The sequence below is a fragment of the Gavia stellata genome, chromosome 3 (assembly GCF_030936135.1).
Source record: "Gavia stellata isolate bGavSte3 chromosome 3, bGavSte3.hap2, whole genome shotgun sequence".
NCBI classification, from domain to species: domain Eukaryota; kingdom Metazoa; phylum Chordata; class Aves; order Gaviiformes; family Gaviidae; genus Gavia; species Gavia stellata.
The window spans coordinates 15,030,462-15,054,235 of record NC_082596.1 but is presented as its reverse complement, the minus strand read 5'-3'; the positions used below and the strand labels follow the sequence as shown (position 1 = coordinate 15,054,235).

General features: G+C 43.4%; 1 protein-coding gene across 1 annotated transcript in view; it reads left to right on the top strand.

Annotated features, from left to right (window-relative positions):
• Positions 1–476: 476 nt before the first annotated feature.
• Positions 477–23,774, top strand: part of DEPTOR (DEP domain containing MTOR interacting protein) — a 74,827-nt gene continuing 51,529 nt past the window's right edge. The window contains exon 1 of the mRNA XM_059815669.1: positions 477–562. Coding sequence (XP_059671652.1) covers positions 477–562 — 86 coding nt within the window. The remainder of the gene's footprint in view (positions 563–23,774) is intronic.

The window sequence follows — 23,774 nt, the reverse complement described above, 5'->3', positions numbered from 1 at the left end:
GGGAGCGGCGGGGCTGCCCTCGCCGCAGCGGGGCCGGCGGGGAGCCGAGGCGGCGGCAGCCGCTTGGCTCGCAGCCCCCGGCGGGGAGCCGGCCCCTTCCCGCGGGGGCAGGCAGCGCCGACCCTGCCGTGTGACAGCCGGGGGGGGACGCTGCTGCCTCGGCGAGCCTGGCTGCGGCTGCGGCGGCTGCAGCCGTGTGTTTCTCCGCCTGCCCGTGACACAATAACACGGGAAGCGCGGGGGGGGCGGATCCGAGCCTGCCGAGGGAAAAAGTGACCTGCCCCGCTCAGGTGAGCCGGAGCGGCGGGTGGAGGGCTGCCGCTGCCCCCCCTCCCCGGCGACAAGCTCTGCAGCCGCCGGGGCCGGGCGGGAGGCGCCCCTCGGAGCTGCCAGCGGGGGCAGCGCGGCCGGGGCGGGCGGCGGCGGGTCCCCGTTCCCCCCTCCCCCGGCGGTGCTGTGCCCGCAGGCCGGCGGCGATGGAGGAGGGCATGAGCAGCATGCAGCAGAAAGCGGCGGAGCTGGAGCACATGGCCGAGGTCCTGCTCACCGGCGAGCAGCTCCGGTAAGCGGTGCCTTCCCCCCGCTTTGCCGGGGACACGTTCCCAGGGGTCCGCAGCAGCCCCCCCGACGGCGGGAGGGGGATCTGCGGGGCGGAGGGCGAGGGTCTGTCCCCTCGGGCTTTCCTTGCACCGGAGCACCTGCCCTGCTTCCAGCGCGTCCCCGGGCTCCGGCCCCGCTTTCCGCAGCGAGGAGGAGGAAGAGGAGGAGGAGGGGAGGTGGCAGCCGGCGCTGCGAGCCCGGGGAGGTAAGTCACCGCCTCGGGGGTCTTCTGCCCCGGGCACCTTTGCTCCCCTGCGTGGGGTAGGAGGCGTCTGGGGGAACGGGTGCTGCATCGCTAAAGGGCTCAAGCGATGCAGAAGGAGAGTTGCATCTTTAAAGATTAAAAAACCCCCAAACGAACCATAAGCAATAATGTTTCAGCACGCCAGCGAGAAATAACAGCGCAGCGAACCGCTCCTGCACGAGCCCCGTGTGCTCTCCGGCTCTGGCAGCGGGGCCGGCCAGTGACCCTGCAGAGGCGCTCCTCATTCTGAGGGCCTGGTTTTATTTTGCATCAGCTGGTCCCAGCAGATGGGAGGGGATCCTCACTGGCAGCACCAGCAGTAATTAACAGTGCTGTGTGACTGAAGTTGTGTGCAGCACAGAAACCGTTAACAAAAATGCCTGACTCAGTTAATTTTTAATTTCTGTGATGTATTTAGTGTGCCATCTGTACCCATACACCACAGTGGAGAAAAAGGAATTTTAAGGCTTTCGGTTTGTTGACGGAACATCTTGTGATTCAGGAATAAAAAATCCTATTATTATTTTGTGTTATACTTGTAACTAGAAAGAGATTGTAAAAATATTTTCCCAGTAGTTTTTGCATGAATTTTCTTTGACCTTTTTGCTCAAATGCCAGACAAACACTGCAACATGGTAGAAATGTTGCTTGATTTGGGACGTGCCATCATTGTTGCTAGTACAGACGCAGACATTGTTACTGGTCGCATTCACATGGTAAGGACCATAGACACCTTGCGATGCACACCAGTGATATCCATGTTTGGGGAGTAAATGTTGTTTTAGTGGTCTGGCTCCATTACACAACAATGTCTGCTCCAAGCTTGAGATTCCTCTTCAAAGTAGCCTGAAGTGAAACCTCAGGTGACAGGGTGCACCAGCACACAGGCTTTTCATGGTGGACTAAGTGCTGAGTTGTTCATCCAAGTCCCTGATAAGAATCCTGCTGTTTTTAATTTATCTTACTAGAAGTTGAAGATTCAAGGCTAATACAGAATTTCTAGTAAGATCACATTAATTTTTGTATATACCTCATAGTTAAATGTAAAAGCAAAAGCTTTGCAATCTTTCCCTATGGAGAAGACTGAGGAAACTTCAACAAATCTGGCTCCTAGAATCAGCTCATTAGCATCACAATCAAGGATGACATATCTTATTTATTAAGGTAATGAAACATGGTGCTGTCTTTGGGCAGGATGATCTACAGATACAAAATAATTATTCCCCATCCTGTGAAGTTACCTATGGACATTCCTTTGCGAATCAATAGGAAGTGACCCAGATCTCCTTGGGCTGTGGTTTCATGAACAACACAGCCTGCATAATGTCTAGCTCCCCCTGAAAGGGGAGATCCTCTCTCCTCCTGACCCTGTTCCTACTTCCCACTCCCGGCTGGGTAGTCCCACCTCCTCCCTTGTGCCCGCTCGCATACTTCTTGCACGTTCCTGGGAGCAGATCCAATGTGGTCATCCGGCAGGTAGGTTAGTTTTTTCATCTGCTGACTGCCAGAACCCACAGGAGATAGGTGGTGGGAATGTGGAGCCAAGAGCAGGAAGAGGAGGTAGTGGAGAAGCAGTGGGATCTTCCATTTTGGCAGCAGTGAGCTGTTGGGTCAGCTGGAATGGTCTTGTGAAACTGCACCCAAATTTGTCTCTCTTCCCCCAATTTTTTGTTAGCTTTGTTCTGTTTCTCTGTTGGGATACTCTATGCAAGAGGTTAGTTTTCTTCAGTTTTCCAGACAATAAAAGCCACAAAATATGTGATAGAAGACTGTCCGGTAGACAAGTTTTAGCCAACCCTGCATTTAAAGGTTCCCTTTTCCTGTCCAAGTGAAGTGTATAATTGTTAAGGCTAAATGAAAACATGGAGGGTTTTCAGGATCAAAGACAGGCTATCTCAGCCGCCTTTGGGGCAGGCAAACAGATGATAGAAAACCGGCACGCACATGCACTCAAGGAAACATACTGTACTCTATTCTTAGTGATGCTTACAAATGCAAGATAAGCCCCCAGCGGGAGTGATGCAGCCAGACAGGTGATTATGTGTGTATTTGGGTGAAAGTGCATATGAGCAAGTGTTGCATACTGCAAGATGAACACATAACTTAGGAGTAAAAGTGTAAAACGAAACTGTGAGCATGGTGTTGCTTACATAAAACCAACCAAATGTAGGTATTTAAAGCACTCTTATAGTGGAGCAAACAGCACGTGTGTCTAAACTCAAATACTTATGAGAGCTGCTTTATTTAAATTCCTTACGAAGTTCCTATTGCCCATCTCGCCCCAGCCTCATGCATTGCCCTATAGCCTGCGTTCCTGTGGCCTGTTTGCTGCACATCCATCCCTCTCTGGCAGGGACCTCCTCAGTGAGGGCTGAAGTCATCTGAGCAGCGCCTTGGTGAGCCTGGCTTTGCACACTGGCAGTGCTGCCAGTGGGGATGGAAACCCTGTGCCCCCTTCCCCTCTCCAGCCAAGTGCACGCTGGCTAGGGGAGGGAGAGGAGGAGGCCAAAGAGTTTTTTCCTTCTCCTTGTTACTGTCCGTCGGTTGCTTGTGATCTGTGTTTCTCCTTTGCGAGGTCAGGAGCCGCTGCCCTGGTGTGTGCTGTGTCTGCTGGCACCCGGGGAGCTGGCTGCTGGCACATGCTGGTGCTGGGCTTACACCCACCAGCTTTGGTTATGAGCAGTTTGTGGGAGATAAGGCCGTGATGTAAATCCTGGTCCATAGGTGGGGTGATTTATGGAAAAAGAAACAGGACCTTGATACATGTTTTAGCTAACATGGTAAATTTTTACATCCAGTAGTGTCCTCTGCCTCTAACCCCAGGAGCTGGCTGAGCGAACACCTAACTCAGTCTTACTTTTGGATAATGGGAACATATTTTTTAAAGTAAGGACTTCTGAAGTTTGGCTCTCGGTGAGCCTTTAAATTATCAGTCTGACAGCCATGAAACAAAGCTGAAGATCTCGGCAGTGTGGCACTTCAGGACAGACCTTTGGCAGCTTCTCGCTGCCATGCAGGAGGCTAAGAAGAGCAAGGCAAGAGCTGGGATGGGCACAATCCAGCGGCGGGCTCTCCAGGCACTGATGGCCCTGCAAGGACAAACTGCTGGGGCTCTGGCTGCTTGACAGCTCCAACCACCCGAAAACCCAGCTCTTCCCTCTGTTCTGCTGCAGTTACAGAGACCCTATAGCTGTTCAGTGGTGAGCTCTTTCTTTTGAGGATGGCTGCAACAGAGCTCTTAAAAGGCTCCATAAGTTACAAGTGATGAGTATGGACCTATCTCCTGAAGAAACTGCGAGCTGCGCTTAAGAGGATCACAGGGCCTTCAGCTTCCTTGGAACCGGGAGAGCCCTTTGAGGCCTCCATCCCGCTATGTCCCTGCCTGCAAACACCTGCCTGGGGGCAGCCCCGGGGAAGTGAATGTCCCCAAGCCTCCTCGGTCTCGCTGGGTGTGCCTGAAGGAAAGTGTCACAGCCTTAGTGCTTTGGATAGTCATCATTGGAAGCCTGGTAATGGGGACGTATAATGGCACTACTGAAGTCGATAAGAGTTTTATCGGAAGCAGAGCAATTCCAAGCTCGTTTCCATCCCAGTCGAAGGCAACAGGTTGTGCCCATTTCAGCAGAGGGATTAAAGTATCTCTGTCTGGGTTTGAGCATTAACTTAGGTAGAGCTGATCTTGCCTCTGGCAACCAAAAGCAGTTTCAATGGGCATGTTTTGATATACGTGCTGGCTGCCTGTCTTACAAGTCAGGGGTGTCTGAATTCTTCCTTGTCTGCTAATTGTTTCTTTATCACCAGCCTTTACAAGAAGCAACACCTTTCCCGATTCACACTTATGTTAAACAGTTGAGTAAATAATTAGGAAACTTGTTAGATGAGCCAGTGATTTTGATAGAATAGTTCTTATAATTCAGCATCTTCTTTCTTTCTGCTTAGGGAAATATGAAGCATGTTTCTTAGAGATTTTTCTTTCTTTCAGAAGAGACAAAATGCAAGATATGGTTCAACAGAAATTTGTTTGCCTTTTTATCAGAGTTTGTATATGAGTTTCATCTTACAAAAGAGGTTTTACGTGGTAAACAGCTGTACATTTTGAAGCTGCAAGAGAAAAGTCAATATCAGTTTTCACTGGTCTTCCAAAGGTCTCCCTTCAGGAAAATTATCACTTTAAGAAAACTTCTTAACATATTGGAGTGCATAACTTTCAGAGCCATTAACTTCTGAAGGATGATAGCACTTCCAGGTCCATAAATTTTTTCTTGTTCTGAGCAATAAATAGTCAACCTTTTTCATGGTGGTAGGGTTCAAAAGTTCATTTGCACTCTAAGGTGCAAAGAACCCAGGGCACATACAATAACAGTTTCTAGAGAGAAGTAATCAAGAGAGCCTTAATGTATTACTATAATACAGAAATATATTAACCATATAGTTACATAATTTATTAAATGCTATCACTGTGTTTGAAAGTATATTAACTCTCCAGTGATGCGCTATTACAACTGTGTATGCTTATACACTAAAAGGAACATGAGGATTAAAGATGTAGAGTTGACTAGAGGTCACTTCCTCTCAAGTCAGGTCCTGACCGATCTTCAGATATTAAACAAACGTATATGCCGTTTTCAGAGACAGAATTCATTAAGATGAGATTTTGTAATCTGCCTAAGCCAATCCAATATTGTACTTCCGCCTAGAGGGATGATATATTTTTCTACCCCCTGCACCATGTTCTTGCAACCTCCTTAGTTCTCCACCAGTAGCTGCATTTCCCTTAGCCAAGAGCTACTGATCGGGCTCATAACTAACCCTGAAAAAAATAATTTTCAGTTGTCTCACTTGAGAAGGCTCTTGTCTGCTGACTTCTTCAGGGCGGATAGGACACAGGAGATTGTATCATCAGATCTCTGTGGAATAGAGTGCTCCAGAACTCTCTGTCCAAATAATTTCACTTTCATTAATTTGTTTTCCAAAATCAAGCAACCAAAAAATTGGCAATCATCTTCTCTGTGAGGTTCCACCAGAGTAATACACTGAAAGAAAAGGTTTCAAAGTGAGGGTTGGTAGAGCTGCAAAATGAAGTGCTCTGAAATCAAGATGTTTCCCGCTAACTCTACCCTATCACAGCACTTTCGATTATATATTTTAATTAATATAAATTATTTTAATTTTATAAAAAGCATGTGTTTCTCAATTTTGTATGTTCATTTTTTCTAGAATCTTTGATACCTGATGCACCTTCCCATGTGTTTCAATCTTGCCCGTTTGTAGTAGTTCTAAGGACATCAAGTCCCATATGTATATATAAGCATGCATGCATGCATAGAGAGAGAGAGAGATACGCGTATATGTTTATGTATATGATTCCTGGGCCAGGAATCTCAATTTCTCATGTCCTTCAGTAAAATTTCTGGCTATTCAAAGCCTGAAGACGTAAGGCTTTTGTTTGCTCAATTCTTTCCTTGAAGCTATGCCTTTTAATAATTCAGTCGTTCCTGTCAGCAGCTTTCCTCAAGCAGAACTCAGAGATCAAGTAGTTAACAACGCATGTGCAAATAGCGATCGCTCTTTTGCTATGTACACAAGAAGGCGGATGTTGTACGAGTGGTTTGTGCTGTATATTTTATGTATTCCATTCCAGATGGAGTCAATCATTAACTTTTGTCTCAGGTTAGCAGAGATCAGCAGGCAAGCAAAGGATCTTGGATGTGTGTAGCATGTGCAAGAATATTTTTCATTTATTGTACGTTAGAGGAGCTGCCCATGAACAGGTGAAGGAAACTGGTTTGATGTTGATGCTCGTGCAGGGAAGGCAGAATTAATGTGCCAAAACCAATCTAGCTTTGCATTTACTACACGATCCCTGCTGCTATGGGGGCAGCGGCCATAGGCTGACACCATGACAGAGAAGTCCTCCTATCACTTGTCATTATTATTTACTATTTGTGTAGCGGTAGTGCCTAGGAATTTGAGCTATTTATCAAGTCTCAGCAGGGGTAGGCACTGTATGCTCTGAAGAAAAAGCCCCTGCAACACAAATATTGGCTGCAATTGGTAGCGGTTTCTTGCAGCAGTAGCAGGGTCTGGCCAGCAAGGGAGGGTCTGTGTGAAGCCGCCAAACTTGGGGAACCGAAGTGGGACTCTGTCGGGATTGGGATTTCTGGTTTGGGAGGTCAGACACCAAGCCCAAGAGTGGCATCCCAAAAGCGCAGAGAAAAATACCTCTCAAGCGTGGAGATGCAGAGGTGATACTGTATGTGCCGGGATGGGTGGGGATCTCTGGGTAGTGTGTTCAGGAAAGGATCTGCTCTTTTCTCCCTCCAAAGTCACATCTGTAGAGTGAGAGAACAGACTGAAGCCAGCAGGGAGGTCAGCCATCTTTCACTATGGGATAAATGGACAAGGACTAGGGAGGAATCAGTGCATCTCATTTTAATTGAGGTATTTCTTATATCTGTAGGCTCCAGTACTTTTTGAAGTGTAAATCAAAGAATTTCAGTGCTTTCTGTGATGTAAAACTTAAGAAAGTGAACAATATTGTCACAGCAGCAAGCGTTAGACTCTTCACGGTCCAGCTAAGTTCCTGACGTAGACTTCTTCATCCCCATCACTAAGTGTCCAGGCACTGAGTGCTGGCTTGAGTGGTAGCTCTTGGCTTAGGGTCTGCTCTCAAAAACAGACATTCCCTCCTGAGGCTCTGGGCCCTTCTACCTTTCTTGCCACTTATTCTGCTTTTTGTTTTTGTAACCCTTGTATTGTGGTTGCGTTAGCTCTTTTGCCCCTTTCTTCCTGGCAGAGCAGGCTTGTATGAGTCCCTTTGCTAACTGAAAGATACTTGTTTTCCTGTGTTCAAGGCCAGGGTTGACTACAGCCATCTTGTCAAAATAAAGTCTTTTGGGAGGAGATTAAGCTGATGAAGAACTGGCAAAGGGGATGAAAGGCTGGATAAGAAGCAAGAGCTAAGCAGGTTTGGTTCATGTACCTGGTCCCTGAAGAAAAACTGCATCAAGGCTCTGAAGGTTAATAAAGACAGAAACTGCAAAGCTTCAGGTCTCGGCAGAACCGCTGGCATTCGTTGAGTGAAGGATGCACTTCACATGTTAGTCATGGGTTGTTGGGTTTTTTTTCCTTAAGCAAGAGCACATACCACGACACATATAAACCATATATTTTAAACAATTTTAATTTATAAACCGCTGGAATTAAATACAGCTTAAACCTATTTGAACACAGGCTCACAAGGATCCTTAGTTACACTGATTCAACTAGGACTATTGTTATTATAATAGAATGGAGAGACAGATTTACAAAGGCAGTTTGCCTCCACTAGCTAGCAGAAGGAAAGCTGAGAAGGGATTTTTAATCAATTTCATAAATATCAGCAACAGTCATGACTTTTAATTTTTGTAATCTTTTTTTTTTAACTGTTTGGAGATTTGACCTTTCCCTTGAATCCCACATTTTTCTTGTGGCCTTAAGGAGAAATGACTGTATTGTGAATATGCTTTTGTTCCTTGCAGCAGAAAGAGTAAAACTGATCTTAAAGAAAAACCTACACTGCCAGGAGAGTGCTATACAGCAGGAGTGGAAGTAAAATAATGTGCAATCTTGCTTCTTTATTTTTTGAAAACTCTGAAGCATGGAGTTACATGGAAGCATGGGGAAAGGGAAAAGATAACCCACAGACTGTGTCACAGGCTCACTCAGGCTCTAGAGAAACCTGTGAAGCCAAAGGAGCCTCCTCAGGCACTGATCATCAGCAGGTCTGCTTCTGTTACATCTATTTCTCTCTGGGCTCTTCATCATGGTACAGCTACACAGGGATCCAGGTATGCCTGGAGCTAGAGAAGTGGAGAGGGACTAATTGGATGGCTAAAACTTCGAGCTAGTACTTCCACTGAAAGCAGTGGTCCTCTCTTTCTTGTATCCACAATGACATAGGTGTTTCTGGCTCCTGGTTTTCTCCTCTGTGCTTCCCTTCCTTTGGACTTGCTTAAGCATCTCTGGACCTGCACTGGGGTGACCTGCACTGGGGAAGTGATCAGCAGGGCTTTTGGATGGCTGATATTTCAGTTGGGTCAGTTTTACAAACCGATTTACTGCATGACCACATAAAAGCTTTCTCTGAAGAAGTACGGGGGGAGAAACGGGTGCTGGCTTACCCCACATCACTGAACTACAGTTTGAGGCTGTGGTTTTCTGATACAGTGGGTCTAACTGCAGGCTGCTACTGTCCTTGCTCTTATCACTTCCCTTGCACTGCTCACTGGCGTTCGTCTGGGATCAGAAGTTCAGGGAACTAAAGCAGCTGAAGCCAAACAAGAAAAAATTAACTTTCTAAACAGGCTCAGCATGAGGTCAGGCCAGTGCCAGCACTGGGGTGAGGGAGCCGGCAGAAACACATGGTCAAGGACGAAGAGTGGGAACGGCGGCAGCAGCCACTGCTGGGTTTGCTTGACCACTCCCTCAGTGCTTAATTTGCCTAAACTCAACGTGGGTCAAACATTTGCTGGATTCCCATTAAGAAACTGCAGACTCCAGTAGAAGACAGACTATAAAAATCATGTTCAGTTTAAATGCCCAATGCACATGTTGTTACCAGGTAGGAACAGGAACTATGTTTGCAATTTGCCTGAATTACTTCTCTCAAGGTTTTTAGCTTTACTTCTGCGCTCTTCTCAGGGTATTGTGCATGAATAGAGGCAAATATTGACATTTCATATGTTTTGAAATTTGTGCTGTGTAATTTATATGACCAGCACATCACAGTGCTACCAGAGTGACAACACTACTTCAGAACACAACTCCCTGTCTTCATTATCAACCCTATAATTTCACAGTCTTCATAGTTTACTTCTTAATGGTGCCTCAATCCAGTAAATGCAGTCAGCTCCCGAAGGTGCATTTAGGAATAATTTAAAAATATGCCTGATTGGGCTTGCTAATTCAGAGTAAATATAGAAGCTGCTTTTCACATTACAAGGCCGTAATTCTCCATTTCCTTGCAATTGTGTGGGTGATTACAGGGGCTACCACAGCTGTGTCACAGGGATTTGCAGGCAGATGAGAGTTTTCTGGTTTCTGTGGAGAACCAGGGGACTGCAGGTCATGCTGTGGGTTTTACACCGGCGTTGAGCTGATGTGTCTAGCTGCTGCTGCAGAAAAGGGCAGCCCAACTCCCCTGGACCGGGGCTCCTGCTGCTTGGCTGGAGCACCTGCACTGGTGCGTGTACGACCCCATGATGGGGTCTGGGGAGCTCAGCCAGGTTACCATTGTGTCAAACTAATGCCAATGACAGTGCAAGGAATAAGGTCAGCTGGCCTGGGGTCAGGGGGTGAGGAGCTCCAGAGACACCTTTTAGTGGGGGACCCCACAGTCAGATTGGCTTCTCATGGAGTCAAACCCAGATGTTAAAGTACAGCTGTGCCAGTCCGGGAGCCCCTTCTCACCGCTTTCATCCATTCTTCCCCTGACCAACCCCTGTTTAGTTGTCAGGTTCTTGGTAGAGATCATAGCAATGCTGGACAGGATTTGGGGGACTACATCCAGACAGCTCTGTGGCTGTTTGGGTGAGGGTGCCTCCTGCGTATTCAGGCAGCAAGCACAAAGATGCTTGCTTGAAGACTTAAAACTGAATGGCAAAACTGGAACTAAGTGCCCAGTCAGAGCAAAAGCCAGGAGCACTTGAGAGATGATGACAGCAAAGGTGGGAGCTTGAAGGTGAAGATAAGCACGGTAATACTGTGTGTGATGTGACAGGAGAGGAGGAGGCAGTGGAAGGAATCAGGTAGAGGGGCAACATGATTGAGATCAAGAGCTGTGGAAACTATCTTTCCAAGAGCATTCCAGCTAGACAAGAGCCAGACAAGACTGTGTCTGTCAAGGACGATGCACTTAAGAAGCCTTGAGGTGTAAGATAATAGGGAAGGAGAACTTGGAACAGAGCTTGAACTTCTTGGGGAGAGGTATAGCTGTCCTGGAGGTGCATTACATGAGGAATTTGCAGACACCAAAGTTCTTCTGTTGATAAGCAGCACTAACACTATCATATTTATCCTTTATGGATCTTATATAACGTACCTGGTTTGGGAACATTCTCCCACCCCCCAGTAGCACAGCTGCCATCTAGCACAGTGGCCTATGACTCGGAGTTGTGGAAGTTTATGTGGGTTTATTTCATTGCTTCTCTCACTACAGGCCATTGCCAAAACGGGTATATTGCTGTAATGTTTCAATTAGTGTTCAGCTGAACTATTGTACAATCCGCTGGCTCTGTGTTTGCACCACTTTCCTGCATATTGGGCCAAATTAGTTTATTGGCAGGAGTTAAAAAGAAGTGTTTGTATGTTGCATCCGCTACTCTTCACATTGTTACTCGTGTCTTCAAAGCATTGGGGCTGCTTAAAGCAAGCCTGTTCATTCCTTTGTGTTTTCTCAAGCCATTCTCAGTTCTGGTGTAAGAGGTAAACCAAACACAAGGCATAATTACAATATGGTTCGTAAAAACAGTGATTTTTGATTTAATTCCAATGAGTATTGCAGAATATTCACAGGAAGCTGAAGTTGTGAGTGTTTGTCTGAGGAATCAGAGTCCAGCACTTAGGCTCATCCTCTTTGGGAGGAGAATCTGACAGCACGTGGCCAACACATTACTCAAAGTTAGGATTGCAAATAATGGAAATGACTTCTGAAAAGATACTAGCTAAGCATTATTTATAGCACTGATTGTCAGCGGTGCAACAATTTCCTTTCATTTTTTGCAGAAAAGATCCTTCTCTTGATAATCACACATCCTTTTCTGCAGCAGCATATAATTGTATAGCTTAGAAATCAGGGTGATATAACAAAAAGCTGTTAATTGTTTCCTGATGCTCAGGATGTAATTAACTTATACTTTCCTCTAGCTATTTTTAGTAAGATGTAGAATGAGTAACGCCTAGCTTAAACTGCTATTTTGCTGCTTGGTCAGTGCAAACAGAGGGAGACTGTGATGTGAAGAAGCTAAAAGTAGCATTATCATGTACAAATCCCAAAAGAGATTGTACAAATACCATTTTGAGAATTATTTGGGGCTAGAAGCTTAAAAACTTGTGGACAATTGAAGTAATTTTGAAACTAATAGCATTTGGACAAACTCAGACCATTCAAGTCTTTTGGAAAATGGTAGAAATGGATGAGGTTAAATTAATAAGTAGATCTTTGTGACAAGAAAAATGGCTCCATAGTAGGAGCCATTGGTATTATTCTGCTGCTTGTCTAATTAGATAAGGCAATGAAAGTAGGTTCTTAAAAGCATACTGAACAAAAGAAATGAACCAAGGTTTATTAAGAGCTTATTATCTCAACCTTTATTTATGCAAAATTATGCAATTATCTAAAATAGACAGCAAAAAGATGCAAGAAAAGCCCCAAGGAGGTCTGGCTCTCAGGGTGGGGGTGGGCTGGAGCACATGATACACAAGAAGATGCTGAGGGCTGGGTCTGCTCAGCCTAGAGAAGAGGAGGCTCAGGGGGATCTTACTGCTGCTGGTTGCAACTACTTAAATGAGAAAGTGTAGGGAAACAGGGAGAGAGTCTTTTCCAAGGTGCACAGGGATAGGACAAGAGGCAGTAGGCAAAATTTGCAAGGGAATTTCTAACTGATATTTGTAAAAAATTATTCACTGTGTGGATAAGTAAAAAACTGGAATAGGGTCCCAGAGAAGCTTGGAGATACTAAAATCTTGCCTGGACATGACCCTGAGCAACTTGTATTAACTGGACATGCTTTCAGTATAGGTTGGACCAGATGACATCCAGAGGTCATTCCTTCCAATCTGAATTACTCTATATTTCATGAAGGCATAGCGTGATGTCTCCTTTAAGCTGTGGTGGCTGATATTATCAGCATTTTGTCACTGGCTGGTAACCAGAGATTATCCACTCAGTTGCACTGGTGGGAGGGCTTGTGAGAATACTTCCTAACCTACTTCAGTGCAAAATCAGCTGGGTTAGTTTATACAACGTATGCAGTGATTGACAGTACCACTCCTTTCACATTGTCCAGCTTTTCAAGCAAATTTAAGGATGAGAATTGTATGCATTTTCAAATGAATGCCCAAGAACTTTTGAAAACTCTCAGTTTCATCTGAGATTTTTATGAAGATGTGAAGGTGAGAACCTGCTTCCCTTGACCACAGCGTCTTGTCAGGCCAGGATTTTACCCCAGAACATGTGAGGTGCATGAGATGCCAACATCACAACTCTTCCCACCATCAAGAGAGCTTTTCAAGGTGTCTGTGAGGTTGTCTGTAGATCCATTTCTTAGGAACCTGGGGGACAGAAACCAAAGTACGCATACGTAGGACATACTGGTTTTATATCAGTCATTGAAAGATGAGAATAGAGAAAAGATTGGGGGCAGTGTACGGAGCAATACATGCTGGAAGGCCAGTAGATCACGTTAGTGCCAGAAATCCTGCTGGCTGTCGTGTTGGCATTACAAGAGGAACGGTAATCTCAGGGCAAACCACCCGCTCCTCCATTCTCACTGCCTGCACGGCGATACAACAAACGGATCGAGCACTCTGAGATCCTCTCATGCTGCACACAAAGGGCCCAGTTTGGGAGTTCATTTGTATGCATAAATTCCTGGTTTTCCATAGTCCAGCAGCTCCAGCTTTGCTTGTGGAAGGTGGATTTTCAGTCCCACGTTGAGGGAAGAAGGTATTAGAACTGTTAACACTTTCTTCCCTTGGAGGGGCGCGTCTCATCCAATAATCTGTTTGGAAGGTAATGAGATATATTCCCTTGCCTTTACAGATGCGATCAAAGACGTGATTAAATCAAGCATGTGCCTAAACATTATCTCACCTTTTTGAAAATAATAATATTTCTTTCAACACGCACAAAGCAATGAGATTTGTTGCTTTCTCTGTATGCCGTTGTGCTTTATCACAATGCTGCGAGGCCTAGATCCTTTAAAAATATTTCATAATGGGGGAAAATGCAATCATTTTAGGTTTCTATAAAGTGGTGTTTTTTCCAAGTGCTATACTTTGGGCCTACTGTAATGAATCAATCAGTGGTGGTTGAAAGATAATTGCTTGCATTCATTTTGTTTGGCTACAGAGGGGCTAGAGCTGCTCCAAACTAATATATTAAGAACTTCATATGACTTTTTTTTGTTAAATCTGTAAATCAACACCAGCTGAAACAGTGTATCCTACATAATTTCACATGAAATATGTTTGTACTTTGTGTTGATTTCTTTTCTGATGAATATGGAACATCTGAGTTTATGTGAGGCCAGTAACAACTGTACTCTTGGGAAACACATTACTGGGGCAAAGGAGGAAGAAAAAAGGATTGCGTAAACTGTTTAGGAGAAGCACAATAAACACAGAGAGAAGAATTTATTTAAACGTAAATAAAGGAAAAGTTCCAGTGGCTAAGGAAAAGTTCCAGTGGACTGGAAATTGTGACATTTTGCTTGCAGGCTGAAGAGTGTACACAGTGCATCTTTTAATGTAAAATACCAGTATTCCACCTCAGAAAGTGACAGACCTGTGGAAAAAGGCACAGAAAGGTGTTGGCCACTTGATCAATGATTTCATGTCTTCAGTGGCCACAAACCTTTTGCTGTTTCAGCAGTTCGTATGTGCACAGCCTACTCACAGATGGGCTGAAATCTTGTATAGTTCAGCATTCAGAAAGCTCATTCATTGTAGTTACGTTCAAATTAAGACCTAATTGACACTGTTTGTATTGTGCCTTGACAGCCAGGGTGAGTAATGGACTAAACCTTGGCATGCTTTTTAGCATGCCTCCACGTGTCTGGGTAGCTACAACAAGAAGTGCCTGTGGTCCATCTGCCCAACTGTGGTCGTTGACACCATCTGAGGAGCAACCATACCCAGGCTCCTACAGATCCTGCCTTTCTTCAGGACAGGTGATGTCAAGGCTTGTCTTGAGTAAATGAATTGGATTTAGGATTAACACACAGTGTTGGGCCATTTACACCGATGGGAGGTGAATACCTGAGTCTGTGTAAAGGCACAGTACGGGCCCTAACCTCTCACCTCCTCTTGTCCTGTTGCCTATCTAAAGCCTATCCCTAGCTGTCTGTGCAACATGAGTTTTGGATTCAAGTTCAGGCCTGACCCAGAGTTCGGAGTATGCTGTAAACATAACCATATTGTTGTAATCCAAGTCTACCAGCGTGCAGCTGAGGCTGATAGCCTATGTAAAGTTGATGCCGTTACGTGGTGAATAAGGGTCAGGGTTCATGTTCTGAGTTATTAAAGCAGTAAGAAGTCACAGTTTGAATTTAGTGTCAGAGCACATAAATACCTGTTTGCTGAGCTTTCTGCATGTGTGGAGAAAGAGTTTTGCCTAGAATGAGAAATGGCAAACACATGGCCCAGCAATGGGAGCAAGCTGTTCAGTAGAGCAGCAGAACTTCTCTGGGCTCCTTATTGATTTATTTATTATTTTAAAGGAAAATTTCCATTTAATCTTAATAGCAGAGGAAGAACGCTTCTGTAATATTTATATTTTCAAAGCTCATCTACTTGTGAACATTTAACAAGGCCTAATCAAACAAGACAAGATCCTTGATAGTGTCCTGACAGAAGGAACTATTCATACAGAGTGGTTATGCAGCAGTTCTGTATCTGTTTGTATCATATATCAGATGTAGAAAAATGCTGAGCTCATCGAAAGAAACCATCCCCAGGCTAGATTTTTGCAAAAGTAAAATAATTTAAATAGAATTAGTCTTTAACTAGGATTTTTATTAATACATTTTCCTTAATGATGAAGTTCTTCATTAGCCTGCCAGAATTTAAGCAGTGAGTAACTTCATGCCATTGAGAAATCCCCTTAAATTCATATACCGTAATTCTTCATGTTACATGTTTGTATGACCTAGATAAAGAAAGAGATTTAAAGCTGATAGGACGGTTCTTTATCATTAAAACATTTGTGTCAGAGACCAGTCCCTTCTGTGTTTAAAAAATTAATACAGTGGTGTCATGTTGCAGAATTGTTGAGTAAAATCATTGTTACCATTTGGCATAGATGCATTTGGAACTCATTCAGTGTAGTTTGGGGCAATCAATAGCTTTCTGAGACATTTTTCATTTTTTCTCTATAGATGGTGATTCATTTCTTCTTTTTCATTTGGCACTCACAGTGAAATCTTACTGGATGTTACAGGTTTCTCTTTAAGAAAAACATACATAAATGAGCAGAATGTTAATTAGGATTATACTGATTTGTTGCCTCCAACTGGCTGTGAAGGTCATACAGGCTTATATTTTACACTCAAAGCAATGTTTTTCTTAAGCAAACATGACAACTTAAGGGAACTGAAAAAGGCTGTAACATGAATCTGTTTAGGCTTCTATCCTATTTTGATTTATTTACTTTAATAATTACATACTCTATATTATCTCAATAAATAAATTTTTAAAAAAATCATGTGCCACTATGTAAAATTAGACAAATTCCAGGCTCAAAAAGACCAGGGTGACTATGACGATGTAGTCGGGTTCTTTACGGTAGCTTCACAAGATCTCAGATGAGGGGCTGGAGGTTCCTGCAAACCTGGGGATTTGGGTCTCAGCGGGATGAGTGGGTGTTGCACGTGGAGGCACAAAAACCAACTGAGTACAGACATGTAGAGACTTCAGCCAAGGGTAAAATGCAGACTTGGGCTGTGGAGCTGGTAGAGGAATCCTCTGCCATTGCAGCTCCTCCTGGCTTCTACACTTTGGTTTAGCAAGGATGCAGACCAGACCCTTGGCCTCTATGCATACTGCTAGCCCACTGATGGGGTTGTAGCGGCTGACGTGTAGCAGCTGACAACTCCCCCTTTCCTCTTTTCACAGAAACATCCGAACGTTGCTGATACAAACCGCAATTACCCATAAGTACCTAGTACAAAAGCCGCCCGATCAGAAGAAGCACCCTTTAGTGAGTTTTGACAAAAGGTGCCCGATTGTAAAAAGCACCTTGTAGTGCATTTTGTGAAAAAACAGTCGGTCTGTGGTTTGTGGTTTGATTTCGGATCATAGCTGTAAGTAATTGTGCGTAGGTAAAGCAAGCTTTCATATAAAAGCTGAACTTAGGACAGAACTAGTTGAGGATCTCACTAGTGTGGTGAGATCCTCCCGGCCAAGGATGCTTGACCATATGACACTGCCAGTCGCCGTAATTGCAATTGTAAGTTTGGTTTGTATTGCTTAATTTCGATAAGCTATTTGTATGTCTTTATTAATGAGTATCTGGATAGAGTTATATCACGCATAGCTTCTATTCGTGAATCTATAGATGCTGAATAAATCGTATATAAGTTGGCAATGCCGATGTTTGATTGGATTACTTCTCTTTCTCTGGGGGCCCAGTGGACACTGTTTTTTATCTCTTATTCTCAAACATCGTTTTGTGGGCACTGGTTTGGTATTGCACATACACCCGTTTTAGAGAGTTGGGTGGAAGTAAGGCAGCCGAGGAGGAGTCCAGGTACAGGGCCCAACACCTGGATCTGCCTCCGCAGCAGCCTGGACCTTAACCAACGCATAACCCCTCAGAATAGTCAGGTTATGACAGGGGTTTCCTCACAGCAGATCCCCAGCTGTTTTTTGACACAGTTTTTTGTCACAAAGGTTATAGGATTTCCCTCAGACGTTGGAGGAAAACTTGCCTCTAGTTTGATGTTGAACGCACGATCATGACAGGCCAGTTAAATACTTATCCTTCTAATCAGCCACGTAAGGACTATTGTATGCTTGCACAATAAAAATGAAAAACAAAGTAAAACCCTGTTGCAAAAGCAAGGAAGCATGCTCACAAACATGGACGTCTCTCGTCATACTTACAGCTCCTGTGCTTCGGCAAGCACATGAAGAATGTCTGTATATCTGCATACCCACTTTTAATAAAAGCCTTAACATAAACAGCAAATGTCTTAATATAGGCAGTACTTGAACTTTTCTTTTTTGCAGCTGACATGAAACAGGACTTCAGAAAGGCTGTGAGCCCTGGTATAGGGCATTCAAAGGCCAGCCTCTGATATTCATCCCTGTAGTATTCCCAAGGTTTTTCATAGATATCAGTGTAAATCATGTAATTATGAAACATGGAACTGGAAGGTCTTCTGCAGAATATTATAACACATAATCCTTTGGTATATTTATTACAGTTCTCTAAAAGTTATTTAAGTTCTTGCCTCAAGTAACAATTAGAAAAATTTACTCCAAAACTTTGTCTAATTTTTACCTTAGGATCCCTCAGCATCACTTAAATAGCTTTTCTTGCAGTTTGCTTTTAACTCACCTGAAAGATTATAGACAACAATTCTGTTCCTCTCACTTTTTCTTTAGATAAAGCTAGACTCCGAAGCCAGTATCTTCTTCTCTCTGCTTATGAGGCTGGCTCATCAGTTCTCATACCAGTGTAGTGCTGCTTCATTGCATCTCTTTGAGCTCATCATTCTTGAATGAGGATGGCATGAACAACACACGATATTTAGATGATGTCCTGTAGTATCATATACAATGACACGAACAACTGGATTTCCCATCATTTCTGGAAGCATCTCAGTTAGTACAACCTGAGATTGCCTTTGGTTTTTGTATGGTCTCAGCCTATTGATAGCCTGTAGTCAGTGAGAGTTTAGCTACTGCATATTCAGCTGTTTCTTATGCTCTGTTGCTTTCAGCCTCCAAGAAGTTCTCAGTTTTCAGCAGAACATTTTGTTGTTAGTGCACAACCTTACATTTTACAGTCTTACCTGTTCCTCCATTTCTATTTTTGCACTGTGAAGGTCATCCGCTAACAATTTAATCGCTTCTAGGTGATCCAGTCAAATGGATCATTACTTTCAGTGTTCAAAAATTTGCATCAGTTCCAGTTTTATTTTATAGTTTAGTGGTCAACCACCGGATTTCAGTAGACTTCTGGAAGGCAGTGGAAAGAAGTCCCTTGAATCATGTCTTCTGTCAGTGTAACATCCTGCATATTGTGGTATTGCCAGCCGTAGGAGGTAAAAAAAGTGTGAATCAGCGCCACAATATGGTAAGATTATTTTTTATTTGAAGAAATTTAATACAGTGTGCCTTTTCTAGTCAGTATTTTTTCACTTATTGCTTTCACAGCTTCCTTTAAAATAAAAATAAAGCCCAGTAATGCAGTTATACTAAACATGAAAAAAGGAAGCTATTCATTTAGAATGGGAAGAGATAAATGAAGTGTGATGGTTTTAGTACAACGTACTGTATATTGAAAGAGTATTGCATCTATACTCATTTTAAGATGAACCTACGTGTTTGTTGGAAGTGAGTAAAAAGTCTTGAATCATAGCCTCAATATAAAATTGGGTTTGTTAACAATAGTATATAGCACTAAGTATTTTATTACTCATTTTATTACCTGTCAGGTACTGTCTATTTGTGCTTAATGACGCTCATGATTACACAGCACAGTAATTGGTTAAGAGTTTTGTGTAGAGATGGAAAACAGTTGCTAAAAGCAGTTGAGCTATTACTGCAGCATGACGTATTATTAATGATGAAGGCAGAAATTTTTTTCTTGCTTTCAGCAGAGTTGCCAAGGACCTCTGAAAGGAGTGTCAACAGTTGGTGCCCCTCTGAGGAGCATAAAATATTGGGGAGAAGATCTCCTGCAGGTCTGCTGTGCTCAGGCTGAGAGCAGCCATGCCTGGAAGGACTTTGAGATCAGGAGTTACCCAAAGCCATAAAACATCTCAGCAAAACTATTTGTCACTCATTGACAGGGTGGGAGAAATATCACAACTGCACTTGAGATAAGGCACTTGGCTAATTTCAGTTCTCCCCTGGATTTCTCGGGTTACCTCTGGCAGGTAATGACACCTTTTACTGTTTGCAGTGCAAACCTGTCCAGTACTGCGGTGCTTTCTGGGTGTTAGGATCTGCTCCACCCTGGGAAGATGGTAAGGGGGTGGTCGGGTGGGTGGAAAGACCTCCTCGTTTCTCATTTCTCCTCGTTTTTGCATGCAGTGCAAAAACGTAGCAAGGTCATACTCAGCTTTTCCCTGTGGATAAGTGTAAAAGAGATGTCAGCCTTGCTGCATAAGGGACCTCAGCCTGTAGCTTTTTTTGGCTCCCCTACCCCCTTGGGATGCAACGTGCATCCAGGAGAGTGGTTGTCATGCAGCAGGGCTTTCTGGCATCCTCAGCCCCTTGTATCCTTGCTGCAGCCCCTCTTCTTGACTACAGACCTGTAGTCCAGCATCCTATTCCCCAGTTCCCGGTCTGTCTCGCCAGGTTCCTGAATGGCAGTGCTTGGCAGGAATAGCTGCAGCAGTAGGGCTTGGGCTGTTTGACCCATATTTGCCCCGTTTGGCCCATTCAGCGTTTCAAAGGAACATTCATCTCTCCCAGACCTGTTACTGAGATAACAGGTCTGCGTTCCCTGACACAAATTTCATTGATTTTCACTGGCCTCCCATGAGAGGTACACTGCTCCTTCCTCAGTTTTTTATCCATAAAATACTTCCTTTATTGAGAGTGATTTTCAGCATAAGTCTGTGAGAGTTGGTGGGCTTTTGGCTACTGTGTTAATCCAGTCAAGGGATGTCTATAACAAGAGTTGTCGCATGGTTTCTGGTTTACACTTTGAAATTTTGGTGGTTTATGCTAGAAGTCTTCAGTTTAGACTTGGGAAGACATCCCCAAGAAAATTAGTTCCCACAGTACTTACTGATTTAGTAAGCTTAAGAATATCCATGCAATGGAGACACAGAAAAATAAGGTGAATAAAACCTAGCTGATGGACATAAGCAAAGATGGCTTGTTCTTCAGTCAAAAGTACATTGGTTCTTTTGGGGATCTACACAGTAGTATCACATAGACCTTGACCTGCATGCATTTGTCCCCTGTGTGCATCCCAGCTCATCCATACATGAGTGAGAAGCACAATTATATTTGTCTTCCATATAAAGGAGGAGAACGGTGAATTCTTGAGTTCTGACAGCTTCAGCCCAGAAAGCAAGCAGCCAGAGTGAGACAGGCAGACTTCCACTTTCCTTATGACTAGGGGCAGGTGAAATAATAACTTGCCTGCATTTTGTGTTTTAGTCTTTGTAAAACCCATTTTTATGCTTTCCAGTGAGACAGAAGCTCTTAACGTTCAAGAGTGCAGGCAGTTGGAAGTATTATTCCTGGTTGTACACATTTTGTTTAAAAGTCAAATGAAAGTGAAATGGCTTGGCAGGCAGGGAGATTAGCCACTTCACAGCTTCCTGTGGACATGAGGAGAAAGTGTCGTTAGATCTGTAACCTTGCAAGATCCTGAGTTTTCCTACTTCTTGAAGAAGAGAGGTGAACAAATATTGTTCTAATTTGGTGATACTGTTAGACTATTCTCACACGTGGGTATATCACAGCCCAAAGAGAAAAGTGGAGGGGAGTCAGCAGTCCACTGAACATGTTCCTTTCCCTTACAGGGTCAAACTGTAGAAAAATGCCAACATAAAGATTCCAAAACTTGATATAAAAGTTATCTAAAGATACTATTTACATTCACTGTTTTCCCAGATCAACAACATGATGCTGGGTTGTTTTAAATGAAGACCAGATACAGGCTCAGATTACACATCTTTGAGGTTTAAAAATCCAAACTTTGGTTTTGCAAGTGGTCTCTAGTTTTATGACAGATCAATACAAACACACAGATCTAATTTCCTCTGCAGTCTAGAGTACTCACAAGGGAGGCTGTGGGTCTGAATTTCTGGCATGAATTTGTGGGCTGAAAGAGTGTCTCCAAGAAACATAATTTTGATTTCATCCTAGACTCTGAGCCATGCCTGGGTCTGTTCCCCAGAGCTTGCTTTGACCCCTGCCAACGTTAGTAAGGTGTTACGAGTATTGGGGATGTTCCTGTGCACACTCGGTTGCAGGCTCAGTGACCTTATTACTTTCTGAATTTATAAAAAAGGACTTCATAAAAGAGGCAGCCCCAATGTTTTATCTAAAGCCACAGGGGTATTGGTGAACTGTCACTTCTTTGGAAGCTTTAGGCTTTCCTCCGCAGTGCACCAAGAGATGGTTTATCTGAAATCTCTCTATTTGGCTCTGTATTCTGGCATCTCCTCACATTGACTACATGGCTGTGGGCAAGAAAGTGGAGATAAACACAGTGATGAGAACTGGTATCAGGAGCTGCTTTGAAGATACCTTCTCTAACCCTATTTCAGATGGTAGAATTCTTTCTCTGCCACAGCTACCAACACAGAAATATCTTCATCCTATTTCCAGTTCGACCCCGTGTTTTAAAGGGTATTTTAGCTTCTGTGAATATCAAGTAACAGAACTAAGTGATTGCAGAGCTGAAGCATAAATAGAAAGAGGAACAGGCAGCAGCAAATTGCTGACACTTCAGCTGAGACTTGGCAAGCCCAGCTGGAAATGCTTGTCCCAGCAACACACATTGCGTTTGCAGAGTACCTTCATGATCGCCTCTGTGTACAAAGTTTATATCGTCACTGACCTATTTTTTTTTTTTTTCTGACAGTGCAAAGGCAAAAGTTTAGTGTAAAGGACACTTCATGTAGTTCTGTATTTTCCTGGGTGTGTATATATACACAAATGTAGCCATATGCTCACTTATTTTGTAATGAATTGGGTCTGCAGCTGACCTGTGAGTTTTAACTTTCAGTGGGATTTATGCTTCTAAGTCACTGAGACACTTTGGAAAATGCCATCTTTTAGTAAGATGCCTGTCTACTGTACTGTAGACAGGTCATACGCTTACGTTCAGGAAACAGCCAAACTTTGTGATCTCTGGGAAGATAGAAAACTGTTCTGTTTCCAACAGAAAGAGGCAATTCTTCCTGCCAATGGAGCACCTATGATGTCCCTTGAGAAGACGTGTGGAAAACCCATACTCTTTAGCCGCCATGAATTGTTCTCATCTTTGGCAAGATGTTTTTTTCTGTCCATGTATTTTTGTCACATAGGATGTCATGACTTGCTTTACTTGGAAATAAGTAAATCCTTCTCTGACAGAAGTTTCAAATAGATGAAACTTGTGAATGAATTTGAAAATGGCAGAAACTACCTGCAATGCTTTTCCCCTCTGCCTATCACTGTTAATTTTCAAGGTATCTGCTATGGTTTTGTTCAGAGTTTACCTTAAGGTGCTAAAACTGTAGTAGTTCAATGCATGCTGACTGGCAATGCTCAATCTGGGATAGTCACTGAAACCAAGGGCATATGCTAAAGCGAGGTGTAACGCAGCAGTAATTTGAGAGCATGCTGGAACTCATAAGCGGCGGTTGGGCACTGTGGGGCAGGGCATGCTTTCGTGCCATGACTAATTACAACTTTAGTGTATATTGTTCAGTAATTAGTAAATTCTGCTAAGAATCTCCATTTTAAATGGTCTCTTCACTGGTGGTTTGTTCCTCCACTAAAAAAAAAGTCATGCTATAATGATGCATTCTGTGATATATACGATATATATATCACATATATTTTATATATATCAAGATGCATGATATGTACAAATATATAATATCATACAAATATATAATTTATATAGATATGATTTATTTATAGATCATATATACACAAATATGTATGCACACGTATCTGTACCTATATATATGCATATGTATGTGTGTGTATGATTGCTTCAGGAAGGTGTCTTACTGGTTAAAAGAGGTGAATGAGTGGGGCACAATATGAAAGTCTTCATACCATGTTGTCTGTCGAGTGTCAGGAGCCAACCTGTTCCCTGCACATTTTTACTGAGCCTTGCTAGGATAAACATAGGGACTATATAGGATATACTAGGGAATGGTAGATGAATTATTCAGAAAATTACCAAAAGAAGAGTAGGAGGCTTTTTGTCTTTTCATGGATAGAAATGGTGTTCTGCAAGATATATGTTAGCCAAGCACGA